The following is a 26,956-nucleotide window of genomic DNA, read 5'->3' as shown; positions in this document are numbered from 1 at the left end:
ACCAGGGTTAGAACCGGGGTTAGTTATGGTACAACTCAGTCCAGTGTTAGAACCAGGGTTAGAACCAGGGTTAGTTATGGAACATCTCAGTCCAGTGTTAGAACCGGGGTTAGTTGGGGTATAAATCACACCAGTGTTAGTTTGGGTATAACTCACACCAGGGTTAGTTTGGGTATAACTCACACCAGGGTTAGTTTGGGTATAACTCACTCCAGGGTTAGTTAGGGTATAAATCCCACCAGGGTTAGTTTGGGTATAACTTGTTCCAGGGTTAGTTAGGGTTTAAATCCCACCAGGGTTAGTTTGGGTATAACTTGTTCCAGGGTTAGTTAGGGTATAAATCCCACCAGGGTTAGTTTGGGTATAACTTGTTCCAGGGTTAGTTAGGGTATAAATCACTCCAGTCTAGAGCAGACTAGGAGCAGGCATCACTCGGCAGAGAATCATGGTTCTTTGGAAATTGGTTCTGTAAGGCTTTATGATCCATGCAAATGCGTCGTGTGCGTCCGCATGTGTCCCTTTCCGTTTACAATGAGAACTTATGTTTCGCGAATAGGCGCCCATGACTATTATGCGTTTATTACTGGTTGTCAGATGTTTTCAGGGCTTTCAGCAAGGAAGTTTTACTCTCCTTTTGTTTTCTAAATCATTTGCAGTACAAGGGGATGATGATGATCATTTCAAAGTGGCGACCGATTTGAAAAGTATCAAAGGGTATTGTTATGCATTCACCGGGGTGGTCTCTCCTTGCATTCATTGTTTAGTATCCTACCGCGCACTGCGCGCAGTAAAATGAAACGGCAGCATAAGCACTTTTCCTTGATTTAGTGGATTGAGAGCTGGAAGGAAGCTCCCTTTGGCACCGTGAACAGGTGTTCATCTGAAATCACAAAACTTGGCCACCACACCGTTCTTGCGCTCAGTCTTAGTGATAGTCGGGGTGCAGTCAGGACGCACGGTAACGAACCGAACAGGGACCACTGCGATAAACACATGAATTCTGTAGGACGGACCTGACATAATGGGGAAATATAAGATATCATTTAAACAGGTATGATGGAAATTACCAAAGATGGTTTAGAAAACTCTGTGATATTACAATGTAGGATGTTCAAGAGAGAATACCTGGGTTATGATGGATTGTTCTGGCATGCTCCCCGCTATATTTACTGTGGGAGACTTGTCGTTATCGCCTCATATGTTTCACGTTTCATTTTATGTGACAATATTTTGTGGAATTGTATCATTTATCTGTTGTTTCGTTCATTTTCATAGATGTTCTGTGTCCTCTCCGTCGTCTGTGGTTCGGATATCTGCTCGGGGTATGTTTATGACCGCCCTGAAAGGTCTGTAGAGGAGGCTGCTTCTTCAAGGACAGACAGTAAGCAAGATTGGACAACTGTTTTGCAATAAATATAGATATTTTGGGGGGACTTCCATCTCTCCCTTTCTCTATCTCTCTCTCTCTGACAATAGTTGATGGGTATTATTTTTGTCTATTACATTATTGTAATTGTGAATTTAAAAATAAATGTTTGTATAATGACATATTGGGTGTTCTGCACTAACATTGTGCATGGTATACTACAAGCACAGCTGAATCATTTTATCTGTCATTTAGTTACCAAAATAAGCTTTACAGTATATTTTGAAAAAGCCTTTATGTATTCTGGCTGTAAATGCATATAAAGCCAACTTTCCTTTTGCCATTTTAAACAAGTCAGACAGAAAACTGTCTTTGATTCCAGAGGCATTAAACTAAATCTTAAACTGACTTCGGGACAAAGTAATCAATCACTCCACATTTACCATCTAGATGATCTTTAAACATGAGCTACATACATTATACGGAACTCACTATGTTCCCTGAGGTAACCGTAGCGATGGAATTTCAAAATGCAGTTTATTTGCACATCGTTTTCTATCAGATCTGTCTGCCAGTGTACACAGAACTAATAAGCAAAGAGCGTTTAAGTGTAACAAACCGATTACTGTTGTCCTTTTCGCTAGTGATTGGCCTGTTCGTGTATATTCGGGGTTTGTTTGCTCGGCTCTACCTTGTGTCAATATCAAGTGAGCTTTTCAGACGTTTCTGCTCCACATATTCTGACCTGGTCTGCATGTAAAAACTCAGAGGTTTGAATTATACTGTCGGGAAACTTGTCAAAGATCCCACTGCACAGCTGTGAAAGGACATTGTAGTCTTTCCTTCCCATGTAGTTTGTTTCCTTTCATTCAGTTCATTCACTGTGTCTGGGATGGGTTTGACATCGAGTAAATGACTAGTTATATGCCTCATACAGCTATTCCTGTGCAGTAAACTGAGTTTGAATCTTCACAGAATTCGTCCACGTGCTTCTCCTGGCGTTGCCCAGGTTTTTCCTGCTGCGGGTTTGTTCCTGAATCCACAAGGAACATCTTATTGTGTACTGAATGTTACACTGGCTTGGTCCCCTCTGTTCCTCTCCCCAACCTCAGGGGAAACTTCCTCTCCCCAACTTCAGGGAAGAGTTACTCTCCCCAACCTCTGGGAATACTTCCTCTCACCAACCTCAGGGGAAACTTCCTCTCCCCAACCTCAGGGAAGACCTCCTCTCCCCAACCTCAGGGAAGACCTCCTCTCCCCAACCTCAGGGAGGTGTTCCTCTCCCCAACCTCAGGGAGGTGTCCCTCTCCCCAACCTCAGGGAGGTGTTCCTCTCCACAACCTCAGGGAGGTGTTTCTCTCCCCAACCTCAGGGAGGTGTTCCTCTCCACAACCTCAGGGAGGTGTCCCTCTCCCCAACCTCAGGGAGGTGTTTCTCTCCCCAACCTCAGAGAGGTGTTCCTCTCCCCAACCTCAGGGAGGTGTTTCTCTCCCCAACCTCAGGGAGGTGTTTCTCTCCCCAACCTCAGGGAAGTGTTCCTCTCCCCAACCTCAGGGAAGACTTCCTCTCCCCAACCTCAGGGAGGTGTTTCTCTCCCCAACTTCAGGGAAGACCTCCTCTCCCCAACCTCAGGGAGGTGTCCCTCTCCCCAACCTCAGGGAAGACTTCCTCTCCCCAACCTCAGGGAAGACTCTTCTCCCCAACCTTAGGGAGGTGTTTCTCTCCCCAACTTCAGGGAAGACCTCCTCTCCCCAACCTCAGGGAGGTGTTTCTCTCCCCAACCTCAGGGAAGACTTCCTCTCCCCAACCTCAGGGAGGTGTTTCTCTCCCCAACTTCAGGGAAGACCTCCTCTCCCCAACCTCAGGGAGGTGTTCCTCTCCCCAACCTCAGGGAAGTGTTCCTCTCCCCAACCTCAGGGAAGACTTCCTCTCCCCAACCTCAGGGAGGTGTTTCTCTCCCCAACCTCAGGGATGTGTTCCTCTCCCCAACCTCAGGGAGGTGTCCCTCTCCCCAACCTCAGGGAAGACTTCCTCTCCCCAACCTCAGGGAGGAGTTCCTCTCCCCAACCTCAAGGAGGTGTTCCTCTCCCCAACCTCAGGAAAGACTCCTCTCCCCAACCTCAGGGAGGTGTTCCTCTCCCCAACCTCAGGGAGGTGTTCCTCTCCCCAACCTCAGGGAGGTGTTCCTCTCCCCAACCTCAGGGAGGTGTTCCTCTCCACAACCTCAGGGAGGTGTCCCTCTCCCCAACCTCAGGGAAGACCCCCTCTCCCCAACCTCAGGGAGGTGTTCCTCTCCCCAACCTCAGGGAGGTGTCCCTCTCCCCAACCTCAGGGAAGTGTTGAGTAGTAGAGACATTTTTAAAACCCAAATAGAACTGTCTTACTAGCAGCTGTGGATCCATAGTGACTGAATCCATGCTCTATTTTCAATAGTGAAACAGAGCATGGATTCAGAGTATACTCCAAGCTTCTCTTGCAATACTCTCTCATAAAAAAAGGTGCTACCTAGTTTTCTCAGAGTATATCTCCAGTAGATGTTAATGGTTGTCTCCCTCTCTCTCTCCCTGACAGCTCCCTCAGTAGATTTAAACGGTTGTCTCTCTCTCTCTTTCTGACAGCTCCCTAGGTAGATATAAACGGTTGTCTCTCTCTCCCTGACAGCTCCCTCAGTAGATATTAACGGTTGTCTCTCTCTCTCTCTTTCTCCCTGACAGCTCCCTCAGTAGATATAAACGGTTGTCTCTCTCTCCCTGACAGCTCCCTCAGTAGATATAAACGGTTGTCTCTCTCTCTCTCTCTCCCTGACAGCTCCCTCAGTAGATATTAACGGTTGTCTCTCTCTCCCTGCCAGCTCCCTCAGTAGATATTAACGGTTGTATCTCTCTCCCTGACAGCTCCCTCAGTAGATATTAACGGTTGTCTCTCTCTCTCTCTCTCTCTCCCTGACAGCTCCCTCAGTAGATATTAACGGTTGTCTCTCTCTCTCTCCCTGACAGCTCCCTCAGTAGATATAAACGGTTGTCTCTCTCTCCCTGCCAGCTCCCTCAGTAAATTTTAACGGTTGTCTCTCTCTCCCTGACAGCTCCCTCAGTAGATATTAACGGTTGTCTCTCTATCCCTGACAGCTCCCTAGGTAGATATTAATGGTTGTCTCGCTCTCTCTCCCTGCCAGCTCCCTCAGTAGATATTAACGGTTGTCTCTCTCTCTCTCTCCCTGCCAGCTCCCTCAGTAGATATTAACGGTTGTCTCTCTCTCTCTCCCTTTCATCTCCCTCAGTAGATATTAACGGTTGTCTCTCTCTCTCTCTCTCTCTCTCTCCCTTTCATCTCCCTCAGTAGTTGTTAATGGTTGACTCTCTCTCTTTCATCTCCCTCAGTAGTTGTTAATGGTTGTCTCTCTCTCTCTCTCTCTGCCAGCTCCTTCAGACTCCCCGTGGATCAGCACGTCAGGATCCTGCAAGAACAGATGCTTTGAATTGGACGAGGCTGAACCTCCCAACTGCCGCTGTGACAACTTATGTAAAACCTATAACAGCTGCTGCCAGGATTTTGATGAGCACTGCTTGAGAACAGGTAAGCCTGAAGCCTGCCAGCCTGTCTGTCTGGGTTGGTGGTCCCCCCTGCTCCCTTTCATGTTCCCTCAACATGGTGGTCTTACATCTCAGTTCAACTCCTCTCCCCAGTCCAAGTTGTACATGTTCCAGAATGTTCAGTACGTTGTATTGCATCAATGTAGGGTTCAAAATGAACACACGCTTTACTTCATACTTACTGACCATCACCATCTCTGTCAGTTTCTACCTCATGTATATGACCTTATGGTGACTTGACTCATTGTTGAATGGGACACCCTGATGCAGTTCTAATGGGTCGTTGTTACCTATGTAACATCCTCTCTCATTAATTGATTGAATAAATGATTGATTGTGTCCAGAGGGAGGTTTTGAGTGCAGTAAGGAGCGCTGTGGAGAGACCAGGAAGGACCAGCATGCCTGTCACTGTTCTGAGGACTGTCTGGCCAAAGGAGACTGCTGTACCAACTACAAAACACTCTGTAAAGGTTAGACACTGATACTAGATGTCTCTCAACCTGATACTAGTGCTGCGTGGGCTTTAGCCAACCCTTCTGACTGTTGTTGTCATGACATACACTATCGGTCCAAAGCTTTACAACACCTACTCATTCAAGGGTTTTTCTTTATTTTTACTATTTTCTACATTGTAGAATAATAGTGAAGACATCAAAACTATGACAGAACACATATGGAATCATGTAGTAACCCAAAAAGTGTTAAACAAATCAAAATATATTTTATATTTGAGATTCTTCAAATAGCCACCCTTTGCCTTGATGACAACTTTGCACACTCTTGGCATTCTCTCAACCAGCTTCATGAGGTAGTCACCTGGAATGCATTTGGAATGCAACAGGTGTGCCCTCTTAAAAGTTAATTTGTGGAATTTATTTCATTCTTAATACGTTTCAACCAATCAGTTGTGTTGTGACAAAGTAGGGGTGGTATACAGAAGATAGCCTTATTTGGTAAACAGCCAAGTCCATATTATGGCAAGAACAGCTTAAACATGCATAGAGAAACGATAGTCCATCATTACTTTAAGACATGAAGGTCAATCAATTTCAAGAACTTTGAAAGTTTCTTCAAGTGCAGTCGCAAAAACCATCAAGCACTGTGATGAAACTGGCTCTCATGAGGACCGCCACAGGAATGGAAGACCCAGAGTTACCTCTGCTGTGATGAAACTGGCTCTCATGAGGACCGCCACAGGAAAGGAAGACCCAGAGTTACCTCTGCTGCAGAAGATAAGTTCATTAGAGTTACCAGCCTCAGAAATTGCAGCCCAAATAAATGCTTCACAGAGTTCAAGTAACAGACACATCTCAACATCAGCTGTTCAGAGACTGTGTGAATCAGGCCTTCATGGTCGAATTGCTGCAAAGAAACCACTACTAAAGGACACCAATAAGAAGAGACTTGCTTGGGCCAAGAAACACGAGCAATGGACATTAGACTGGTGGAAATGTGATCTTCGGCCTGATGAGTCCAAATTGGAGATTTTTGGCTCCAACCACTGTGTCATTATGAGACGCAGAGTAGGTGAACGGATGATCTCTGCATGTGTATTTCCCACCGTAAAGCATGGAGGAGGAGGTGTTATGGTGTGGGGGTGCATTGCCGGTGACAATGTCTGTGATTTATTTAGAATTCAAGGCACATTTAACCAGCATGGCTATCACAGCATTCTGCAGCGATACGCCATCCCACCTGGTTTGGGCTTAGTGGGACTACCAATTGTTTTTCAACAGGACAATGACTCAACACACCTCCAGGCTGTATAAGGGCTATTTGAGCAAGAAGGGGGAGGATGGAGTGCTGCATCAGATGACCTGGCCTCCACAATCACCTGACCTCAACCAAATTGAGATGGTTTGAGATGAGTCGGACCGCAGAGTGAAGGAAATAGCAGCAAACAAGTGCTCAGCATATGTGGGAACTCCTTCAAGACTGTTGGAAAAGCATTCCAGGTGAAGCTGGTTGAGAGAATGCCAAGAGTGTGCAAAGCTGTCATCAAGGCAAAGGGTGGCTATTTGAAGAATCTCAAATATAAAATATATTTTGATTTGTTTAACACTTTTTTGGTTACTACATGATTCCATATTTGTTATTACTATTAGTCTATAATGTAGAAAATAGCAAAAATAAAGAAAAACCCTTGAATGAGTAGGTGTTCTAAAACTTTTGACTGGTCATGTACCTCTCTGACTGTCTCCTATATGGTGGTAGCGGAAGGTTGTATTGAACCCTCATATTAACTCTTAACCCTTTCTTTGTAAGGGGACACTACTTGGTTGCAGGATGACTGTGAAGACATTAGAACCCATGAATGTCCGGCTGGGTAAGAGATCCCATTTACACTCTTCAGACCTTTTTATAAAAAAAAACATGTTTTTGTTTAACCTTTCACAACTATTTCACAGCGATTCACAAAAAAAAAACCCGTAAGAACATCAGAAATAGTCTCATGATCTTTTGTCCCCAGGTTTGTCCGTCCCCCTCTCATCATGGTGTCAGTGGATGGGTTCAGAGCCTCCTACATGAAGAGAGGAAGCACAGTGATCCCCAACATCGAGAAACTCAGTAAGATATTATGAATCATCCATAACAAGGCTTCATTTGAGAGGGGCTACTTTATTCACTTTATTAAACTAGGCAAGTCAGTTAAGAACAAATTCTTATTTACAAGTAAGGCCTACCCCGGCCAAACACTAACTCAGACGACGTTGGGCCAATTGTGTGCCGCCTTATGGGACTCTCAATCACGGCTGGTTGTGATACAGCCTGGAATCGAACCAGGATGTCTGTAGTGACGCCTCTAGCGCTGAGATGCAGTGTCTTAGACCGCTGCGCCACTCGGGAGCCCGTACCATTGCATCATATCTGTCTGTGCCTTTTTACCTCTAGGAGCCTGTGGTACCCATGCTCCTTACATGAGACCCGTGTACCCCACGAAAACGTTCCCCAATCTCTATACTCTTGCAACGGTACGTACTGGTCAATCATCCTTTTTTTTCCTCCTTGCTGAACTCAGCTGAACATTTTAGCTTCAGTTTTTCCGTAATGTAACATCCAGCCTCATCGGGTTAACACCTCCGTCCTGACCTCCTGTAGGGCCTGTACCCTGAGTCCCATGGCATCGTTGGCAACTCCATGCATGACCCTGTGTTTGATGCCAACTTTAACCTGCGGGGTCGAGAGAAGCTGAATCACCGTTGGTGGGGAGGACAGCCGGTGAGGCCCGACTCTCTCTGCTCTGTTCTGTGGTTCAGTCATACAGCGCCTTCACAAAGGATTCACACCCCGTGACTTGTTACACATTTCCTTGTGTTACAGCCTGAATTTAAAATGGATTCCATTCAGATTGAGTTTCACTGCCCTTCCACACAATACCCCATAATGTCAAAGTGGAATTATGTTTTTATAAATGAATTACAAACGGAAAGCTGAAAGGTCTTGAGTCAATAAGTATTGAACCCCTTTGTTATGGCATAAATTACTTAACAAGTCACATAATAAGTTGCATGGACTCACTCTGTGTGCAATAATAGTGTTTAAAATGATTTTTTGAATGACTGCCTCATCTCTGTACCCCACACATACAATTATCTGTAAGGTCCCTCAGCCGAGCAGATTCAACCACATTACACCAGGGAGGTTTTCCAATGCCTCACAAAGAAGGGCTCCTATTGGTAGATGGGTAAAAATACAGAAGCAGACATTGAATATCCCTTTGAGAATGGTGAAGTTAGGAATTACACTTTGGATGGGGTATCAACACACTGAGTCACTATAAAGATACAGGCGTCCTTCCTAACTCAGTTGCCAGAGAGGAAGGAATCCGCTCAGGGATTTCACCATGAGGCCAATGGTGACTTTAAAACAGTTACAGAGTTGAATGGCTGTGATAGGAGAAAACTGAGGATGGATCAACAACATTGTAGTTACTCCACAACACTAACCTAAATGACATAGTGAAAAGAAGGAAGTCTGTACAGAATAAAAATATTCTAAAACATGCATCCTGTTTGCAATAAGATACCTAAGTAAAAAAATGTGGCAAAGAAATTAACTTTATATCCTGAATACAAAGTGTTATGTTTGGGGCAAATCCAACACAACACATTACTGAGTACCAATCTCCATATTTTCAAGCATGGTGGTGGTTGCATCATGTTATGGGTATGCTTGTCATTGGCAAAGATTAGGGAGTTTTTTAGGATAAAAATAAACGGAATAGAGCTGAGCACAGGCAAAATCCTAGAGGAAAACCTTGTTGAGTCTGCTTTCCAACAGACTGGGAGACAAATACACTTTTCAGCAGGATAGTAACTTAGAAGGCAAAATATACACTGGAGTTGCTCACCAAGATGACATTGAATGTTCCTGAGTGGCCTAGTTTTGACTCAAATCGGTTTGAAAATCTATGGCAAGACTTGGCAAGAAAATGGCTGTCTAGCAATGATCAACAACCAACTTGACACAGCTTGAATATTCTGCAAATATTGTACAATCCAGGTGTGCAAAGCTTTTAGAAACTTACCCAGAAAGACACACAGCTGTAATCGCTACCAAAGGTGATTCTAACACGTATTGACTCAGGGGTATGAATACTTGTATAAATTAGATATTTCTGTATTTCATTTTCAATACATTTTATGAAATGTCTAGAAACCTGTTTTCACTTTGTCATTATGGGATATTGTGTGTAGATTGATGACCACTTTTTATTTTTTTAAATTCAGGCTGTAACAACAGAATGTGGAATAAGTTAAGAGGTATGAATATTTTCTAAAGGCACTGTAAGTCACTCTAGAAGCCCTCCCATTCTAGAAGCCCACATCCCATTCTAGAAGCCCCCATCCCATTCTAGAAGCCCTCCCTCCCATTCTATAGGCCCTCCCTCCCATTCTATAGGCCCTCCCTCCCATTCTATAGGCCCTCCCTCCCATTCTAGAAGCCCTCCCTCCCATTCTAGAAGCCCTCCCTCCCATTCTATAGGCCCTCCCTCCCATTCTAGAAGCCCTCCCTCCCATTCTAGAAGCACCCTCCCATTCTAGAAGCATCCCCTCCCATTCTAGAAGCCCTCCCTCCCATTCTACAGGCCCTCCCTCCCATTCTATAGGCCCTCCCTCCCATTCTAGAAGCACCCTCCCATTCTAGAAGCATCCCCTCCCATTCTAGAAGCCTCCCCTCCCATTCTAGAAGCCCCCTCCAATTCTAGAAGCCCCCCTCCCCATTCTAGAAGCACCCCCCTCCCAAACTAGAAGCCCTCCCTCCCATTCTAGAAGGCCTGCATCTGTGTTCTATTTGCACAGTAATGGCCTTACTTACAGCTGGCCAGGTTTGCCTCTCTCTCTCTCTCCTTTCATATGAGACTGTTTAACTTGGCTTTGAGTATGAATGTAGTAAAACTAGTGAGTAGTGTTTAAATGTAATAACCGTCCATTTCAAGTTGAGACATTGAATTGGAAATGGCGTCAGCCTTGCAAATGTACTGTAGTGGTTTAAGGTCACAAACGCTTTTGAAGAACCTTTGTTGACGAAAATTGATTTTCCCATTGTCCTTAAAGGTGTTATATGCCATTACATGATACATTATATTGTCTTATATCACAGTTTTACAGATAATTTACTGTGGTTATATTCACTTTTATTCTTGTCCTAGATCTGGATTACAGCAGTGAAGCAGGGGGTGAAAGCTGGCACTTTCTTCTGGCCTGTGTAAGTCTCTCCCTCTCTCCCCCACACCCTTTCTGTCTGTCTACCTCTCTGTCTACCTCTCTCTCTCTGTCTACCTCTCTCTCTCTCTCTCTCTCTCTGTCTGTCTACCTCTCTCTCTCTCTACCTCTCTCTCTCTGACTAGCTCTCTCTCTCTGACTACCTTACCTATCTCTCTCACTCTCCCCCTAACCACCACCTCCCCTCTCTCTCTCTGTCTGACTACCTCTCTCTCTCTGTCTACCTCTCTCTCTTGTCTACCTCTCTCTCTCTCTCTGTCTACCTCTCTCTCTCTCTCTGTCTGTCTACCTCTCTCTCTCTCTCTCTCTGACTATCTCTCTCTCTGACTACCTCTCTCTCTCTGACTACCTTTCAATTCAATTCAATTCAATTCAATTCAAGGGCTTTATTGGCATGGGAAACATGTGTTAACATTGCCAAAGCAAGTGAGGTAGACAACATACAAAGTGAATATATAAAGTGAAAAACAACAAAAATTAACAGTAGACATTACACATACAGAGGTTTCAAAACAGTGAAGACATTACAAATGTCATATTATATATATATATATATATATATATATATATATATATATATATATACAGTGTTTTAACAATATACAAATGGTTAAAGGACACAAGATAAAATAAATACGCATAAATATGGGTTGTATTTACAATGGTGTGTGTTCTTCACTGGTTGCCCTTTTCTCGTGGCAACAGGTCACAAATCTTGCTGCTGTGATGGCACACTGTGGAATTTCACCCAGTAGATATGGGAGTTTTTCAAATTTGGATTTGTTTTCGAATTCTTTGTGGATCTGTGTAATCTGAGGGAAATATGTATCTCTAATATGGTCATACATTGGGCAGGAGGTTAGGAAGTGCAGCTCAGTTTCCACCTCATTTTGTGGGCAGTGAGCACATAGCCTGTCTTCTCTTGAGAGCCATGTCTGCCTACGGCGGCCTTTCTCAATAGCAAGGCTATGCTCACTGAGTCTGTACATAGTCAAAGCTTTCCTTAATTTTGGGTCAGTCACAGTGGTCAGGTATTCTGCCGCTGTGTACTCTCTGTTTAGGGCCAAATAGCATTCTAGTTTGCTCTGTTTTTTTGTTAATTCTTTCCAATGTGTCAAGTAATTATCTTTTTGTTTTCTCATGATTTGGTTGGGTCTAATTGTGCTGTTGTCCTGGGGCTCTGTAGGGTGTGTTTGTGTTTGTGAACAGAGCCCCAGGACCAGCTTGCTTAGGGGACTCTTCTCCAGGTTCATCTCTCTGTAGGTGATGGCTTTGTTATGGAAGGTTTGTGAATCACTTCCTTTTAGGTGGTTGTAGAATTTGACGGCTCTTTTCTGGATTTTGATAATTAGTGGGTATCGGCCTAATTCTGCTCTGCATGCATTATTTGGTGTTCTACGTTGTACACGGAGGATATTTTTGCAGAATTCTGCGTGCAGAGTCTCAATTTGGTGTTTGTCCCATTTTGTGAAGTCTTGGTTGGTGAGCGGACCCCAGACCTCACAACCATAAAGGGCAATGGGCTCTATGACTGATTCAAGTATTTTTAGCCAAATCCTAATTGGTATGTTGAAATTTATGTTTCTTTTGATGGCATAGAATGCCCTTCTTGCCTTGTCTCTCAGATCGTTCACAGCTTTGTGGAAGTTACCTGTGGCGCTGATGTTTAGGCCAAGGTATGTATAGTTTTTTGTGTGCTCTAGGGCAACAGTGTCTAGATGGAATTTGTATTTGTGGTCCTGGTGACTGGACCTTTTTTGGAACACCATTATTTTGGTCTTACTGAGATTTACTGTCAGGGCCCAGGTCTGACAGAATCTGTGCATAAGATCTAGGTGCTGCTGTAGGCCCTCCTTGGTTGGTGACAGAAGCACCAGATCATCGGCAAACAGCAGACATTTGACTTCGGATTCTAGCAGGGGGAGGCCGGGTGCTGCAGACTTTTCTAGTGCCCGCGCCAATTCGTTGATATATATGTTGAAGAGGGTGGGGCTTAAGCTGCATCCCTGTCTAACCCCACGACCCTGTGTGAAGAAATGTGTGTGTTTTTTGCCAATTTTAACCGCACACTTTTTGTTTGTGTACATGGATTTTATAATGTCGTATGTTTTACCCCCAACACCACTTTCCATCAGTTTGTATAGCAGACCCTCATGCCAGATTGAGTCGAAGGCTTTTTTGAAATCAACAAAGCATGAGAAGACTTTGCCTTTGTTTTGGTTTGTTTGGTTGTCAATTAGGGTGTGCAGGGTGTATACATGGTCTGTTGTACGGTAATTTGGTAAAAAGCCAATTTGACATTTGCTCAGTACATTGTTTTCATTGAGGAAATGTACGAGTCTGCTGTTAATAATAATGCAGAGGATTTTCCCAAGGTTACTGTTGACACATATTCCACGGTAGTTGTTGGGGTCAAATTTGTCTCCACTTTTGTGGATTGGGGTGATCAGTCCTTGGTTCCAAATATTGGGGAAGATGCCAGAGCTAAGTATGATGTTAAAGAGTTTTAGTATAGCCAATTGGAATTTGTTGTCTGTATATTTGATCATTTCATTGAGGATACCATCAACACCACAGGCCTTTTTGGGTTGGAGGGTTTTTATTTTGTCCTGTAACTCATTCAATGTAATTGGAGAATCCAGTGGGTTCTGGTAGTCTTTAATAGTTGATTCTAAGATCTGTATTTGATCATGTATATGTTTTTGCTCTTTATTCTTTGTTATAGAGCCAAAAAGATTGGAGAAGTGGTTTACCCATACATCTCCATTTTGGATAGATAATTCTTGTTGTTGTTGTTTGTTTAGTGTTTTCCAATTTTCCCAGAAGTGGTTAGAGTCTATGGATTCTTCAATTGCATTGAGCTGATTTCTGACATGCTGTTCCTTCTTTTTCCGTAGTGTATTTCTGTATTGTTTTAGTGATTCACCATAGTGAAGGCGTAGACTCAGGTTTTCCGGGTCTCTATGTTTTTGGTTGGACAGGTTTCTCAATTTCTTTCTTAGATTTTTGCATTCTTCATCAAACCATTTGTCATTATTGTTAATTTTTTTCGGTTTTCTATTTGAGATTTTTAGATTTGATAGGGAAGCTGAGAGGTCAAATATACTGTTAAGATTTTCTACTGCCAAGTTTACACCTTCACTATTACAGCGGAACGTTTTACCCAGGAAATTGTCTAAAAGGGATTGAATTTGTTGTTGCCTAATTGTTTTTTGGTAGGTTTCCAAACTGCATTCCTTCCATCTATAGCATTTCTTAATGTTGCTCAGTTCCTTTGGCTTTGATGCCTCATGAATGATTATTGCTCTGTTTAAGTAGACTGTGATTTTGCTGTGGTCTGATAGGGGTGTCAGTGGGCTGACTGTGAACGCTCTGAGAGACTCTGGGTTGAGGTCAGTGATAAAGTAGTCTACAGTACTACTGCCAAGAGATGAGCTATAGGTGTACCTACCATAGGAGTCCCCTCGAAGCCTACCGTTGACTATGTACATACCCAGCGTGCGACAGAGCTGCAGGAGTTGTGACCCGTTTTTGTTGGTTATGTTGTCATAGTTGTGCCTAGGGGGGCATATGTGGGAGGGAATGCTGTCACCTTGAACAGATTTTTTTCAGATGTGGTGTAGAGAGAGAGAGAGAGAGAGAGAGGGGAGGTAGGTGGTTAGGGGGAGAGTTTAGAGAGAGAGGTAGTCAGAGACAGAGAGAGAGGTAGTCAGAGAGAGAGAGAGAGGTAGACAGAGAGAGAGAGAGGGGAGGTAGGTGGTTAGGGGGAGAGTTTAGAGAGAGAGGTAGTCAGAGACAGAGAGAGAGGTAGTCAGAGAGAGAGAGAGAGGTAGACAGAGAGAGAGAGAGGGGAGGTGGTGGTTAGGGCTACCTCTCTCTCTCTGACTACCTCTCTCTCTCACTCTCCCCCTAACCACCACCTCCCCTCTCTCTCTCTCTGACTACCTCTCTCTCTGTCTCTGACTACCTCTCTCTCTCACTCTCCCCCTAACCACCACCTCCCCTCTCTCTCTCTCTGTCTACCTCTCTCTCTCTCTCTGACTACCTCTCTCTCTGTCTCTGACTACCTCTCTCTCTAAACTCTCCCCCTAACCACCACCACCCCTCTCTCTCTCTCTCTACACCACATCTGAAAAAAATCTGTTCAAGGCCATTTGTATCATATTCCCCTCTTCTCAATGTAAAGATATGATGTCCCACAAACTTTATCACCTCACAGCCTGTCAATATACTCCTCAGAATTATCAAGTAGTGCTTAGCGATTAACTGACATTTCTGGAATTGTTTTTGGTTATTTAACAAGTACTTTTATCAACATCGATTCAATTACTTGAATTCAACGTAGTAAATTTGTTTTGTGAGCCCAACGCGCTGTTTCTCTAGGGAGAAATCAAAATCATTCATGAGAGAAATCAAGAACTATGTGGGATGCTGGGTTGAAGGGAGATGTAGTTTTCATTAAGCAAATATTCAACCTTGTTAAGCGCAGAAACGTGGTAATTAACTATATTGACCATAATCCATTGCACCTGTTTTTTCTGGGTCAGGCAGAGAAGATAATTCTCTTTTATGCCTGCTACATTAGGTTAGATATACACAGACCACATGAGAGATGAATGGACACAACACACCGAGAGAGATAGAGATAACATTAGATGGTCTGTCTGTTTGGTTGCTACTGCCTTAGCAGAGATGAGATGATGACTTTAAGGAATGAAAAATACTAAGTATTATACCAATATTGTATTATTTCATAGTAATTTATTTTTAATTTTTAATTGATGTCTACCCTATGTGGACCTGACGGAGACAATGGAATATTTCAGTGTTTTGGAAATTTAATGTTAACTATTTTTGGCTTTGGAATTTCCATTAAAAAGCTAAATTGTTTTTGTAATTATTTTATAATGCATTTAATGTAAAAAAAATAATGATATCAAAACTGAAATTTAAAAAGCGTGATATTTTTTTTAATGGACCTAGAAAAGCATTAGTGGCTCAGCACTACTCTCAAAGACAGTCTACTCTCAAAGACAAAACACTACTCTCAAAGACAAAACACAACTCTCAAAGACAAAACACTACTCTCAAAGACAAAACACAACTCTCAAAGACAGTCTACTCTCAAAGACAAAACACTACTCTCAAAGACAGTCTACTCTCAAAGACAAAACACTACTCTCAAAGACAAAACACAACTCTCAAAGACAGTCTACTCTCAAAGACAAAACACAACTCTCAAAGACAGTCTACTCTCAAAGACAAAACACTACTCTCAAAGACAGTCTACTCTCAAAGACAAAACACTACTCTCAAAGACAGTCTACTCTCAAAGACAGTCTACTCTCAAAGACAGTCTACTCTCAAAGACAAAACACTACTCTCAAAGACAAAACACTACTCTCAAAGACAGTCTACTCTCAAAGACAGTCTACTCTCAAAGACAGTCTACTCTCAAAGACAACACACAACAGAAAGTGTTGCTATTATATTGTCATAACACTGTTGTGGATTTCAGTTGGAGATGTCTGGAAACTACATGGACATGTTCTTGTTTAGTTGTACTCTGGCTAACAGAACGCGTTGCAGGCTGCTAAAAAAACACAATGCATCACACATGCATAAAACACAGAGGCCTTTGAGGCAGACTTCAGTTCAGAGGAGTACAGACCTAACTGTTTTGAGAGCAATTTGACTCAAATCGGCCTTTTAACGTAAAACGGGGTGCCTGCATGTGAACTTGGCCAGCTGGGGGGGGGGGGGACTCCTTCAAAAGCAGTGACAAAGTGCATTTCAAGGTGCACTTCCTGAGGAGGGGAGGAGGTGGGGGGAGGGGGGGGGCTGAACCAGGGCACTGAGGAGGAGGGGGGGGGGGGCGGGGGGGCCCAGAGCACTGGGGAGGGGAGGGGGGGGGTGAACCAGGGCACTGAGGAGGAGGCGGGGGGGGCCCAGGGCACTGAGGAGGAGGAGGAGGGGGGGGGGGGGGGGGGCAGGGCACTGAGGAGGAGGAGGGGGGGACCAGGGCACTGAGGAGGAGGAGGGGGGGACCAGGGCACTGAGGGGGAGGGGGGCCCAGGGCACTGAGGAGGAGGAGGGGGGGCCCAGGGCACTGAGGAGGGGGAGGGGGGGGCAGGGCACTGAGGAGGGGGAGGGGGGGGCCAGGGCACTGAGGAGGAGGGGGGGGGGGGGGGGGCAGGGCACTGAGGAGGAGGAGGGGGGGTCACTTTACAGTACAGTATAAGACTGTATTATTTAACCAATGAGGTCTGGAGATGACGGGGAGTTGTGGTTGTAGCTTTGTGGAGTTTCTGTTAAGACCAACTCCAGGGAGGTCTTAACCAACACCAGAGGGGTTGAGAAGAAGAGAATCCCCCCTGTAGTGATTTAGTGGGATAAGATCTACCCCCTTCCATACCCCCCCCAGCTCCCCCACATGTCAAGCCCCAGTTAGAGAGGCAAACCCTGGGGTTGATGGTTGGCAGCTGTGCCTAGTGGGCTGGAGGATGGAGGTCTGTTTGTGGCCCACAAGATAGGAACAGGAGGGGAGGCTTTGAGGTTCAAAGACATCCAGGGGGGAAGGAGAGGGATGTACCCCAGGACTAAATAGGCCTGTTATGTCTTTAGTGGTTCTAATCTGGTGTATTCTAGGACTATATAGGCCTGTTATAATGTCTGTAGTGGTTCTAATCTGGTGTACCCCAGGACTAAATAGGCCTGTTATAATGTATTTAGTGATTCTAATCTGGTGTACCCCAGGACTATATAGGCCTGTTATGTCTTCAGTGGTTCTAATCTGGTGTACCCCAGGACTATATAGGTCTGTTATAATGTCTGTAGTGGTTCTAATCTGGTGTACCCCAGGACTATATAGGCCTGTTATGTCTTTAGTGGTTCTAATCTGGTGTACCCCAGGACTATATAGGCCTGTTATAATGTCTCTAGTGGTTCTAATCTGGTGTAACCCAGGACTATATAGGCCTGTTATAATGTCTGTAGTGGTTCTAATCTGGTGCATGACTATATAGGCCTGTTATAATGTCTGTAGTGGTTCTAATCTGGTGTACCCCAGGACTATATAGGTATGTTATAATGTCTGTAGTGGTTCTAATCTGGTGTACCCCAGGACTATATAGGCCTGTTATAATGTCTGTAGTGGTTCTAATCTGGTGTACCCCAGGACTATATAGGTCAGTTATAATGTCTTTAGTGGTTCTAATCTGGTGTACCCCAGGACTATATAGGCCTGTTATAATGTCTGTAGTGGTTCTAATCTGGTGTACCCCAGGACTATATAGGCCTGTTATAATGTCTGTAGTGGTTCTAATCTGGTGCATGACTATATAGGCCTGTTATAATGTCTGTAGTGGTTCTAATCTGGTGTACCCCAGGACTAAATAGGTCTGTTATAATGTCTGTAGTGGTTCTAATCTGGTGTACCCCAGGACTATATAGGCCTGTTATAATGTCTGTAGTGGTTCTAATCTGGTGTACCCCAGGACTATATAGGCCTGTTATAATGTCTGTAGTGGTTCTAATCTGGTGTACCCCAGGACTATATAGGCCTGTTATAATGTCTGTAGTGGTTCTAATCTGGTGCATGACTATATAGGCCTGTTATAATGTCTGTAGTGGTTCTAATCTGGTGTACCCCAGGACTAAATAGGTCTGTTATAATGTCTGTAGTGGTTCTAATCTGGTGTACCCCAGGACTATATAGGCCTGTTATAATGTCTGTAGTGGTTCTAATCTGGTGTACCCCAGGACTATATAGGCCTGTTATAATGTCTGTAGTGGTTCTAATCTGGTGTACCCCAGGACTATATAACAGAAACAAACAGAAAGAATCAAATGTGGTGTTGTAATACACAGTAAAACATTGATACACAGCCTCCCAGACACAGCACCCCAGACACAGCCTCCCAGACACAGCACCCCAGACACAGCCTCCCAGACACAGCACCCCAGACACAGCCTCCCAGACACAGCCTCCCAGACACAGCACCCCAGACACAGCCTCCCAGACACAGCCTCCCAGACACAGCACCCCAGACACAGCCTCCCAGACACAGCACCCCAGACACAGCCTCCCAGACACAGCCTCCCAGACACAGCACCCCAGACACAGCACCCCAGACACAGCCTCCCAGACACAACACCCCAGACACAGCACCCCAGACACAGCCTCCCAGACACAGCCTCCCAGACACAGCACCCCAGACACAGCCTCCCAGACACAGCACCCCAGACACAGCACCCCAGACACAGCCTCCCAGACACAGCCTCCCAGACACAGCCTCCCAGACACAGCACCCCAGACACAGCCTCCCAGACACAGCCTCCCAGACACAACACCCCAGACACAGGCTCCCAGACACAGGCTCCCAGACACAGCCTCCCAGACACAGCCTCCCAGACACAGCCTCCCAGACACAGCACCCCAGACACAGCCTCCCAGACACAGCCTCCCAGACACAGCACCCCAGACACAGCACCCCAGACACAGCCTCCCATACACAGCACCCCAGACACAGCCTCCCAGACACAGCCTCCCAGACATAGCACCCCAGACACAGCTTCCCAGACACAACACCCCAGACACAGCCTCCCAGACACAGTACCCCAGACACAGCCTCCCAGACACAGCCTCCCAGACACAACACCCCAGACACAGCCTCCCAGACACAGCACCCCAGACACAGCCTCCCAGACACAGCACCCCAGACACAGCACCCCAGACACAGCACCCCAGACACAGCCTCCCAGACACAGCACCCCAGACACAGCCTCCCAGACACAGCACCCCAGACACAGCCTCCCAGACACAGCACCCTAGACACAGTAAAGCCATTGATAACACAGCACCCCATACATTTTGTTCAGTGATCTCCATTTTGTCCTCCATATAATGAACTCATCTGATGTGTCTTTCCAGGTCCATCCCGTTGGAGAGGAGAGTCCTGACCATGCTACAATGGCTTCATCTGCCAGACGGAGAGAGGTAAAGTCAGCTTCTTTTATCCTCTTCTTTAGGCTGTTACTATCTGCAATGATATACCAGCAGTGAAACACCCATCCTCTACATGCATCCAAGATGGCCGCTCTATGCTTAGCAGCAATCTCCATCTGACTTTGAGTAAGTGACTTTGCTGCCATATCCTAGGCCTGTATTTGAGACCTGGGGGTGGTAGAGGATACACATGGCCAACCTGAGATTCCCTTCCACCTGTGTTGTTTCAGGCCGTATGTTTACGCCATGCACTCCGAGCAGCCGGACACGTTTGGCCACAAGCTGGGGCCCATGAGCACTGAGGTGAGCTGGAGGCTGGGGGCTGGAGGCTGGGGGCTGAGTATGGAGGCTGGGGGCTGGGGGCTGGAGGCTGGAGGCTGGGTCTAGGGCTGGGGCTGGAGGCTGAGGTCTGAGGCTTGAGGCTGAGGCTGGGTCTAGGGCTGGGGGCTGAGGCTGGGTCTAGGGCTGAGGCTGAGGCTGGGTCTAGGGCTGAGGCTGAGGCTGGGTCTAGGGCAGAGTCTGAGGGGGAGAGACAGTTGTGGTTCAGACTACCGGGACCTGAGTATGTGTTAAGCAGCACTCACGACAGCAGCACTCATGCCAGATGGAGCTAGTTACATACAGAACAATCTACAACACTGTAGTAAACACTGGCTTTCTGTTTCAACTGTACAGCCATAGCAAGGCCTCAAACAAACCCAGGCATGTACATGCATGACTTGTACAGTGTGGAATTGATTAACCATTTACTAGAGATTTTGTATTTCTAGTCAAATTGTATTTGTCACATGCGCCGAATACGACATACCTTACAGTGAAATGTTTACTGACAAGGCCTTAACACCAACAATGCTTAATTAAGAAGTTTTAAGAAAAATAAGGGTTAATAAGTAAAAAATAGAGAAATAAAAGTAACAAATAATTAAACAGTAGCAGTGGGCACCACTGTACCGTAACACCCTGTATATAGCCTCCACATTGACTCTGTACCGTAACACCCTGTATATAGCCTCCACATTGACTCTGTACCTTAACACCCTGTATATAGCCTCCACATTGACTCTGTACCGTAACACCCTGTATATAGCCTCCACATTGACTCAGTACCGTAACACCCTGTATATAGCCTCCACATTGACTCTGTACCGTAACAGCCTGTATATAGCCTCCACATTGACTCAGTACCGTAACACCCTGTATATAGCCTCCACATTGACTCTGTACCGTAACACCCTGTATATAGCCTCCACATTGACTCTGTACCGTAACACCCTGTATATAGCCTCCACATTGACTCTGTATCGTAACACCCTGTATATAGCCTCCACGTTGACTCTGTACCGTAATACCCTGTATATAGCCTCCACATTGACTCTGTACCGTAATACCCTGTATATAGCCTCCACATTGACTCTGTACCGTAACACCCTGTATATAGTCTCTACATTGACTCTGTACCGTAACATCCTGTATATAGCCTCCACATTGACTCTGTACCGTAATACCCTGTATATAGCCTCCACATTGACTCAGTACCGTAATACCCTGTATATAGCCTCCACATTGACTCAGTACCGTAATACCCTGTATATAGCCTCCACATTGACTCTGTACCGTAACACCCTGTATATAGCCTCCACATTGACTCTGTACCGTAACACCCTGTATATAGCCTCCACATTGACTCAGTACCGTAACACCCTGTATATAGCCTCCACATTGACTCAGTACCGTAACACCCTGTATATAGCCTCCACATTGACTCTGTACCGTAACACCCTGTATATAGCCTCCACATTGACTCAGTACCGTAATACCCTGTATATAGCCTCCACATTGACTCTGTACCGTAATACCCTGTATATAGCCTCCACATTGACTCAGTACCGTAATACCCTGTATATAGCCTCCACATTGACTCAGTACCGTAATACCCTGTATATAGCCTCCACATTGACTCAGTACCGTAACACCCTGTATATAGCCTCCACATTGACTCTGTACCGTAACACCCTGTATATAGCCTCCACATTGACTCTGTACCGTAATACCCTGTATATAGCCTCCACATTGACTCAGTACCGAAACACCCTGTATATAGACTCCACATTGACTCTGTACCGTAACACCCTGTATATAGCCTCCACATTGACTCAGTACCGTAATACCCTGTATATAGACTCCACATTGACTCAGTACCGTAATGCCCTGTATATAGCCTCCACATTGACTCAGTACCGAAACACCCTGTATATAGCCTCCACATTGACTCTGTACCGTAACACCCTGTATATAGCCTCCACATTGACTCAGTACCGTAATACCCTGTATATAGACTCCACATTGACTCTGTACCGTATCACCCTGTATATAGCCTCCACATTGACTCAGTACCGTAACACCCTGTATATAGCCTCCACATTGACGCTGTACCGTAACACCCTGTATATAGCCTCCACATTGACTCAGTACCGTAACACCCTGTATATAGCCTCCACATTGACTCTGTACCGTAATACCCTGTATATAGCCTCCACATTGACTCAGTACCGAAACACCCTGTATATAGCCTCCACATTGACTCTGTACCGTAATACCCTGTATATAGCCTCCACATTGACTCAGTACCGAAACACCCTGTATATAGCCTCCACATTGACTCTGTACCGTAATACCCTGTATATAGCCTCCACATTGACTCAGTACCGTAACACCCTGTATATAGCCTCCACATTGACTCTGTACCGTAACACCCTGTATATAGCCTCCACATTGACTCAGTACCGTAATACCCTGTATATAGCCTCCACATTGACTCTGTACCGTAATACCCTGTATATAGCCTCCACATTGACTCTGTACCGGTACCCCCTGTATATAGCCTCCACATTGACTCTGTACCGTAACACCCTGTATATAGCCTCCACATTGACTCAGTACCGTAATACCCTGTATATAGCCTCCACATTGACTCAGTACCGTAATACCCTGTATATAGCCTCCACATTGACTCAGTACCGTAATACCCTGTATATAGCCTCCACATTGACTCAGTACCGTAATACCCTGTATATAGCCTCCACATTGACTCAGTACCGTAATACCCTGTAAATAACCTCCACATTGACTCAGTACCGTAATACCCTGTAAATAACCTCCACATTGACTCAGTACCGTAATACCCTGTAAATAACCTCCACATTGACTCAGTACCGTAATACCCTGTAAATAACCTCCACATTGACTCAGTACCGTAATACCCTGTATATAGCCTCCACATTGACTCAGTACCGTAACACCCTGTATATAGCCTCCACATTGACTCTGTACCGTAATACCCTGTAAATAACCTCCACATTGACTCAGTACCGTAACACCCTGTATATAGCCTCCACATTGACTCAGTACCGTAATACCCTGTAAATAACCTCCACATTGACTCAGTACCGTAACACCCTGTATATAGTCTCCACATTGACTCTGTACCGTAATACCCTGTAAATAACCTCCACATTGACTCAGTACCGTAACACCCTGTATATAGTCTCCACATTGACTCAGTACCGTAATACCCTGTATATAGCCTCCACATTGACTCAGTACCGTAACACCCTGTATATAGCCTCCACATTGACTCAGTACCGTAATACCCTGTATATAGCCTCCACATTGTTATTTTACTGCTGCCGATTGTGTTATGTTCAGTGTCTAATAATGATGAGGTATTTTGATGATCTGTATGGGGATCAATACTTCTATGATATCCCCTGATCGTTGTGATTGCTGTGTGAATATTGATCAGTGTATTCTGTGCTGCAGCTGAACAACCCTCTGAAGGAGATTGATAAGATAATTGGTCAGCTGATGGACGGCCTGAAACAGATGAAACTCCACCGATGTGTCAACATCATCATGGTGGGAGATCACGGTACTGCTGCACAACCGCCTTGACCCCTGACCCTAACCCTGGTCAATACATACCCACCCTACCCCTGGTCAATACACACCAACCCTAGTCAATACATACCAACCCTGGTCAATACATTCCAACCCTGGTCAATTCACACCAACCCTGATCAATACACACCAACCCTGGTCAATACACACCAACCCTGGTCAATACACACCAACCCTAGTCAATACACACCAACCCTGGTCAATACATACCAACCCTAGTCAATACACACCAACCCTAGTCAATACACACCAACCCTGGTCAATACATATCAACCCTAGTCAATACACACCAACCCTGGTCAATACACACCAACCCTGGTCAATACACACTAACCCTGGTCAATACATACCAACCCTAGTCAATACATACCAACCCTGGTCAATACATACCAACCCTGGTCAATACATACAAACCCTGGTCAATACATACCAACCCTAGTCAATACATACCAACCCTGGTCAATACATACCAACCCTGGTCAATACATACCAACCCTTGTCAATACATACCAACCCTGGTCAATACATACCAACCCTAGTCAATACATACCAACCCTGGTCAATACATACCAACCCTAGTCAATACATACCAACCCTGGTCAATACATACAAACCCTGGTCAATACATACAAACCCTGGTCAATACATACAAACCCTGGTCAATACATACCAACCCTAGTCAATACATACCAACCCTGGTCAATACATACCAACCCTAGTCAATACATACCAACCCTGGTCAATACATACCAACCCTGGTCAATACATACCAACCCTGGTCAATTCACACCAACCCTGGTCAATACACACCAACCCTGGTTAATACATACCAACCCTGGTCAATACATACCAACCCTAGTCAATACATACCAACTCTACCTAGTCAATACACATGCTGGGGGGGGGGGAATCACAGATCAGTTATCTTTCCAAGAAAATGTACTTCCTAAATATGATTAGGCTATAGTTTGCTACATTGCCTATATATAAATAAACATTGATCACTCATATTAGTCTCCGTCTGAAAATCGCCCCACTCATAAAAGGGAAGTAAGAAAACGTAGCTCTAGAGAAAGTGAAAGTCTCTCCAACTCAGGTCTCTTTAAAGTACGCCTAGCCTATTGGCTGATATATGCCAGTAATACCGATAGCCTAATATAATGGTCCACGTGAGAATCTCTGGTAATTGAAATTATTTCTTAGGCTATTTTTGCGCATTTTTATATTTCCTACAGGGCGCACAATTTACTGCAACCATGGCTGGCAAGTGAGCTGAGTCGTCACATTCGTCTAAAATAACATGGCAGTATTGCGGTTGGGTTCGGGACCAGTTCTTGCGTTAGCGGATGGGAGTCGGACAGAAAGCCAGCGGGTGTGAGCGGGATGAATAAATCAGTCCTCCACAGACCTCTAGACCAGGGCTGTCAAACTCATTCCATGGAGGTCCTAGTGTCTGTGGGTTTTAGTTTTCTCCTTTCGTTTAAGCCCTAGACAACCAGGTGAGGGGAGTTCTTTACTAATTCGTGACCTCAATTCATCAATCAAGTACAAGGCAGGATCGAAAACCCTCAGACACTCGGCCCTCCAATGGAATGAGTTTGACATGTGCTCTAGACGATGTCCAATTCTCTCTGACTATAGACAATCAAGTCACCTTCTTCTTCTTCTTCTTCGTATTCATTCTGCAGTGATTTAAAGTCTGTTCTGAACACGTGTTCCTCAGGTATGGAGGAGGCTCACTGTGACAGGACAGAGTTCCTCAGCTCATACATGCCGTCCACTGTTGATGACATCATCCTGATCCCCGGCTCCCTGGGCAGGATCCGCTCCAGGTACCCCAACAACTCCAAATGTGAGCGCTTGGTTTGTTTGTCTGATTGGTGTGTTGATGTATTGATTGATTGACCATTTAAAAACACAATACTGTATTGAAGAACATGCCTTAATAAAATCATTGAGGATTTAATCAACTACAAAATCAGAGACCTATTTCTAATGTGGTCCTCATAGGCTGCGTTTAGACAGGCAGACCCATTGTGATCCTCATAGGCTGTGTTTAGACAGGCAGACCCATTGTGATCCTCATAGGCTGTGTTTAGACAGGCAGACCCATTGTGGTCCTCATAGGCTGTGTTTAGACAGGCAGACCCATTGTAGTCCTCATAGGCTTCGTTTAGACAGGCAGACCCATTGTGGTCCTCATAGGCTGTGTTTAGACAGGCAGACCCATTGTGGTCCTCATAGGCTGCGTTTAGACAGGCAGACCCATTGTGGTCCTCATAGGCTGTGTTTAGACAGGCAGACCCATTGTGGTCCTCATAGGCTGTGTTTAGACAGGCAGACCCATTGTGGTCCTCATAGGCTGTGTTTAGACAGGCAGACCCATTGTGGTCCTCATAGGCTGTGTTTAGACAGGCAGACCCATTGTGGTCCTCATAGGCTTCGTTTAGACAGGCAGACCCATTGTGGTCCTCATAGGCTTCGTTTAGACAGGCAGACCCATTGTAGTCCTCATAGGCTTCGTTTAGACAGGCAGACCCATTGTGGTCCTCATAGGCTGTGTTTAGACAGGCAGACCCATTGTAGTCCTCATAGGCTTCGTTTAGACAGGCAGACCCATTGTGGTCCTCATAGGCTGCGTTTAGACAGGCAGACCCATTGTGGTCCTCATAGGCTGCGTTTAGACAGGCAGACCCATTGTGGTCCTCATAGGCTGTGTTTAGACAGGCAGACCCATTGTGGTCCTCATAGGCTGTGTTTAGACAGGCAGACCCATTGTGGTCCTCATAGGCTGTGTTTAGACAGGCAGACCCATTGTGGTCCTCATAGGCTGTGTTTAGACAGGCAGACACATTGTGATCCTCATAGGCTGCGTTAGACAGGCAGACCCATTGTGGTCCTCATAGGCTGCATTTAGACAGGCAGACCCATTGTGGTCCTCATAGGCTGTGTTTAGACAGGCAGACCCATTGTGGTCCTCATAGGCTGTGTTTAGACAGGCAGACCCATTGTGGTCCTCATAGGCTGTGTTTAGACAGGCAGACCCATTGTGGTCCTCATAGTCTGCATTTAGACGGGCAGACCCATTGTGGTCCTCATAGGCTGTGTTTAGACAGGCAGACCCATTGTGGTCCTCATAGGCTGTGTTTAGACAGGCAGACCCATTGCGGTCCTCATACGTTGCGTTTAGACGGGCAGACCCATTGTGGTCCTCATAGTCTGCATTTAGACGGGCAGACCCATTGTGGTCCTCATAGGCTGCGTTTAGACAGGCAGACCCATTCCTCCAGTTACTGGAAAGTGTGTAGAG

At 45.3% G+C, this 26,956-nt stretch overlaps 1 protein-coding gene across 2 annotated transcripts in view; it reads left to right on the top strand.

The window, feature by feature from the left end:
- The first annotated feature begins 407 nt into the window (after window positions 1-407).
- LOC110507037 (autotaxin) overlaps window positions 408-26,956 on the top strand; it is a 48,407-nt gene continuing 21,858 nt past the window's right edge. For both annotated transcript variants that reach the window (XM_090219946.1, XM_090219943.1), the window contains exons 1-13: window positions 408-1,051; window positions 1,276-1,381; window positions 4,784-4,939; window positions 5,301-5,426; window positions 7,222-7,282; window positions 7,427-7,524; window positions 7,849-7,928; window positions 8,056-8,175; window positions 10,610-10,665; window positions 19,615-19,680; window positions 19,920-19,992; window positions 23,509-23,617; window positions 25,370-25,498. In XM_090219946.1, the coding sequence (XP_090076072.1) occupies window positions 1,022-1,051; window positions 1,276-1,381; window positions 4,784-4,939; window positions 5,301-5,426; window positions 7,222-7,282; window positions 7,427-7,524; window positions 7,849-7,928; window positions 8,056-8,175; window positions 10,610-10,665; window positions 19,615-19,680; window positions 19,920-19,992; window positions 23,509-23,617; window positions 25,370-25,498 (1,210 nt within the window). In that variant the 5' untranslated portion in view covers window positions 408-1,021. The remainder of the gene's footprint in view (window positions 1,052-1,275; window positions 1,382-4,783; window positions 4,940-5,300; window positions 5,427-7,221; window positions 7,283-7,426; window positions 7,525-7,848; window positions 7,929-8,055; window positions 8,176-10,609; window positions 10,666-19,614; window positions 19,681-19,919; window positions 19,993-23,508; window positions 23,618-25,369; window positions 25,499-26,956) is intronic.

The sequence above is a fragment of the Oncorhynchus mykiss genome, chromosome 3, assembly GCF_057628025.1.
Source record: "Oncorhynchus mykiss isolate SJ-2025 chromosome 3, ASM5762802v1, whole genome shotgun sequence".
Classification (NCBI taxonomy): domain Eukaryota; kingdom Metazoa; phylum Chordata; class Actinopteri; order Salmoniformes; family Salmonidae; genus Oncorhynchus; species Oncorhynchus mykiss.
Note: the sequence above shows the minus strand (reverse complement) of the source record. Positions and strands in the feature narration are given on the sequence as shown.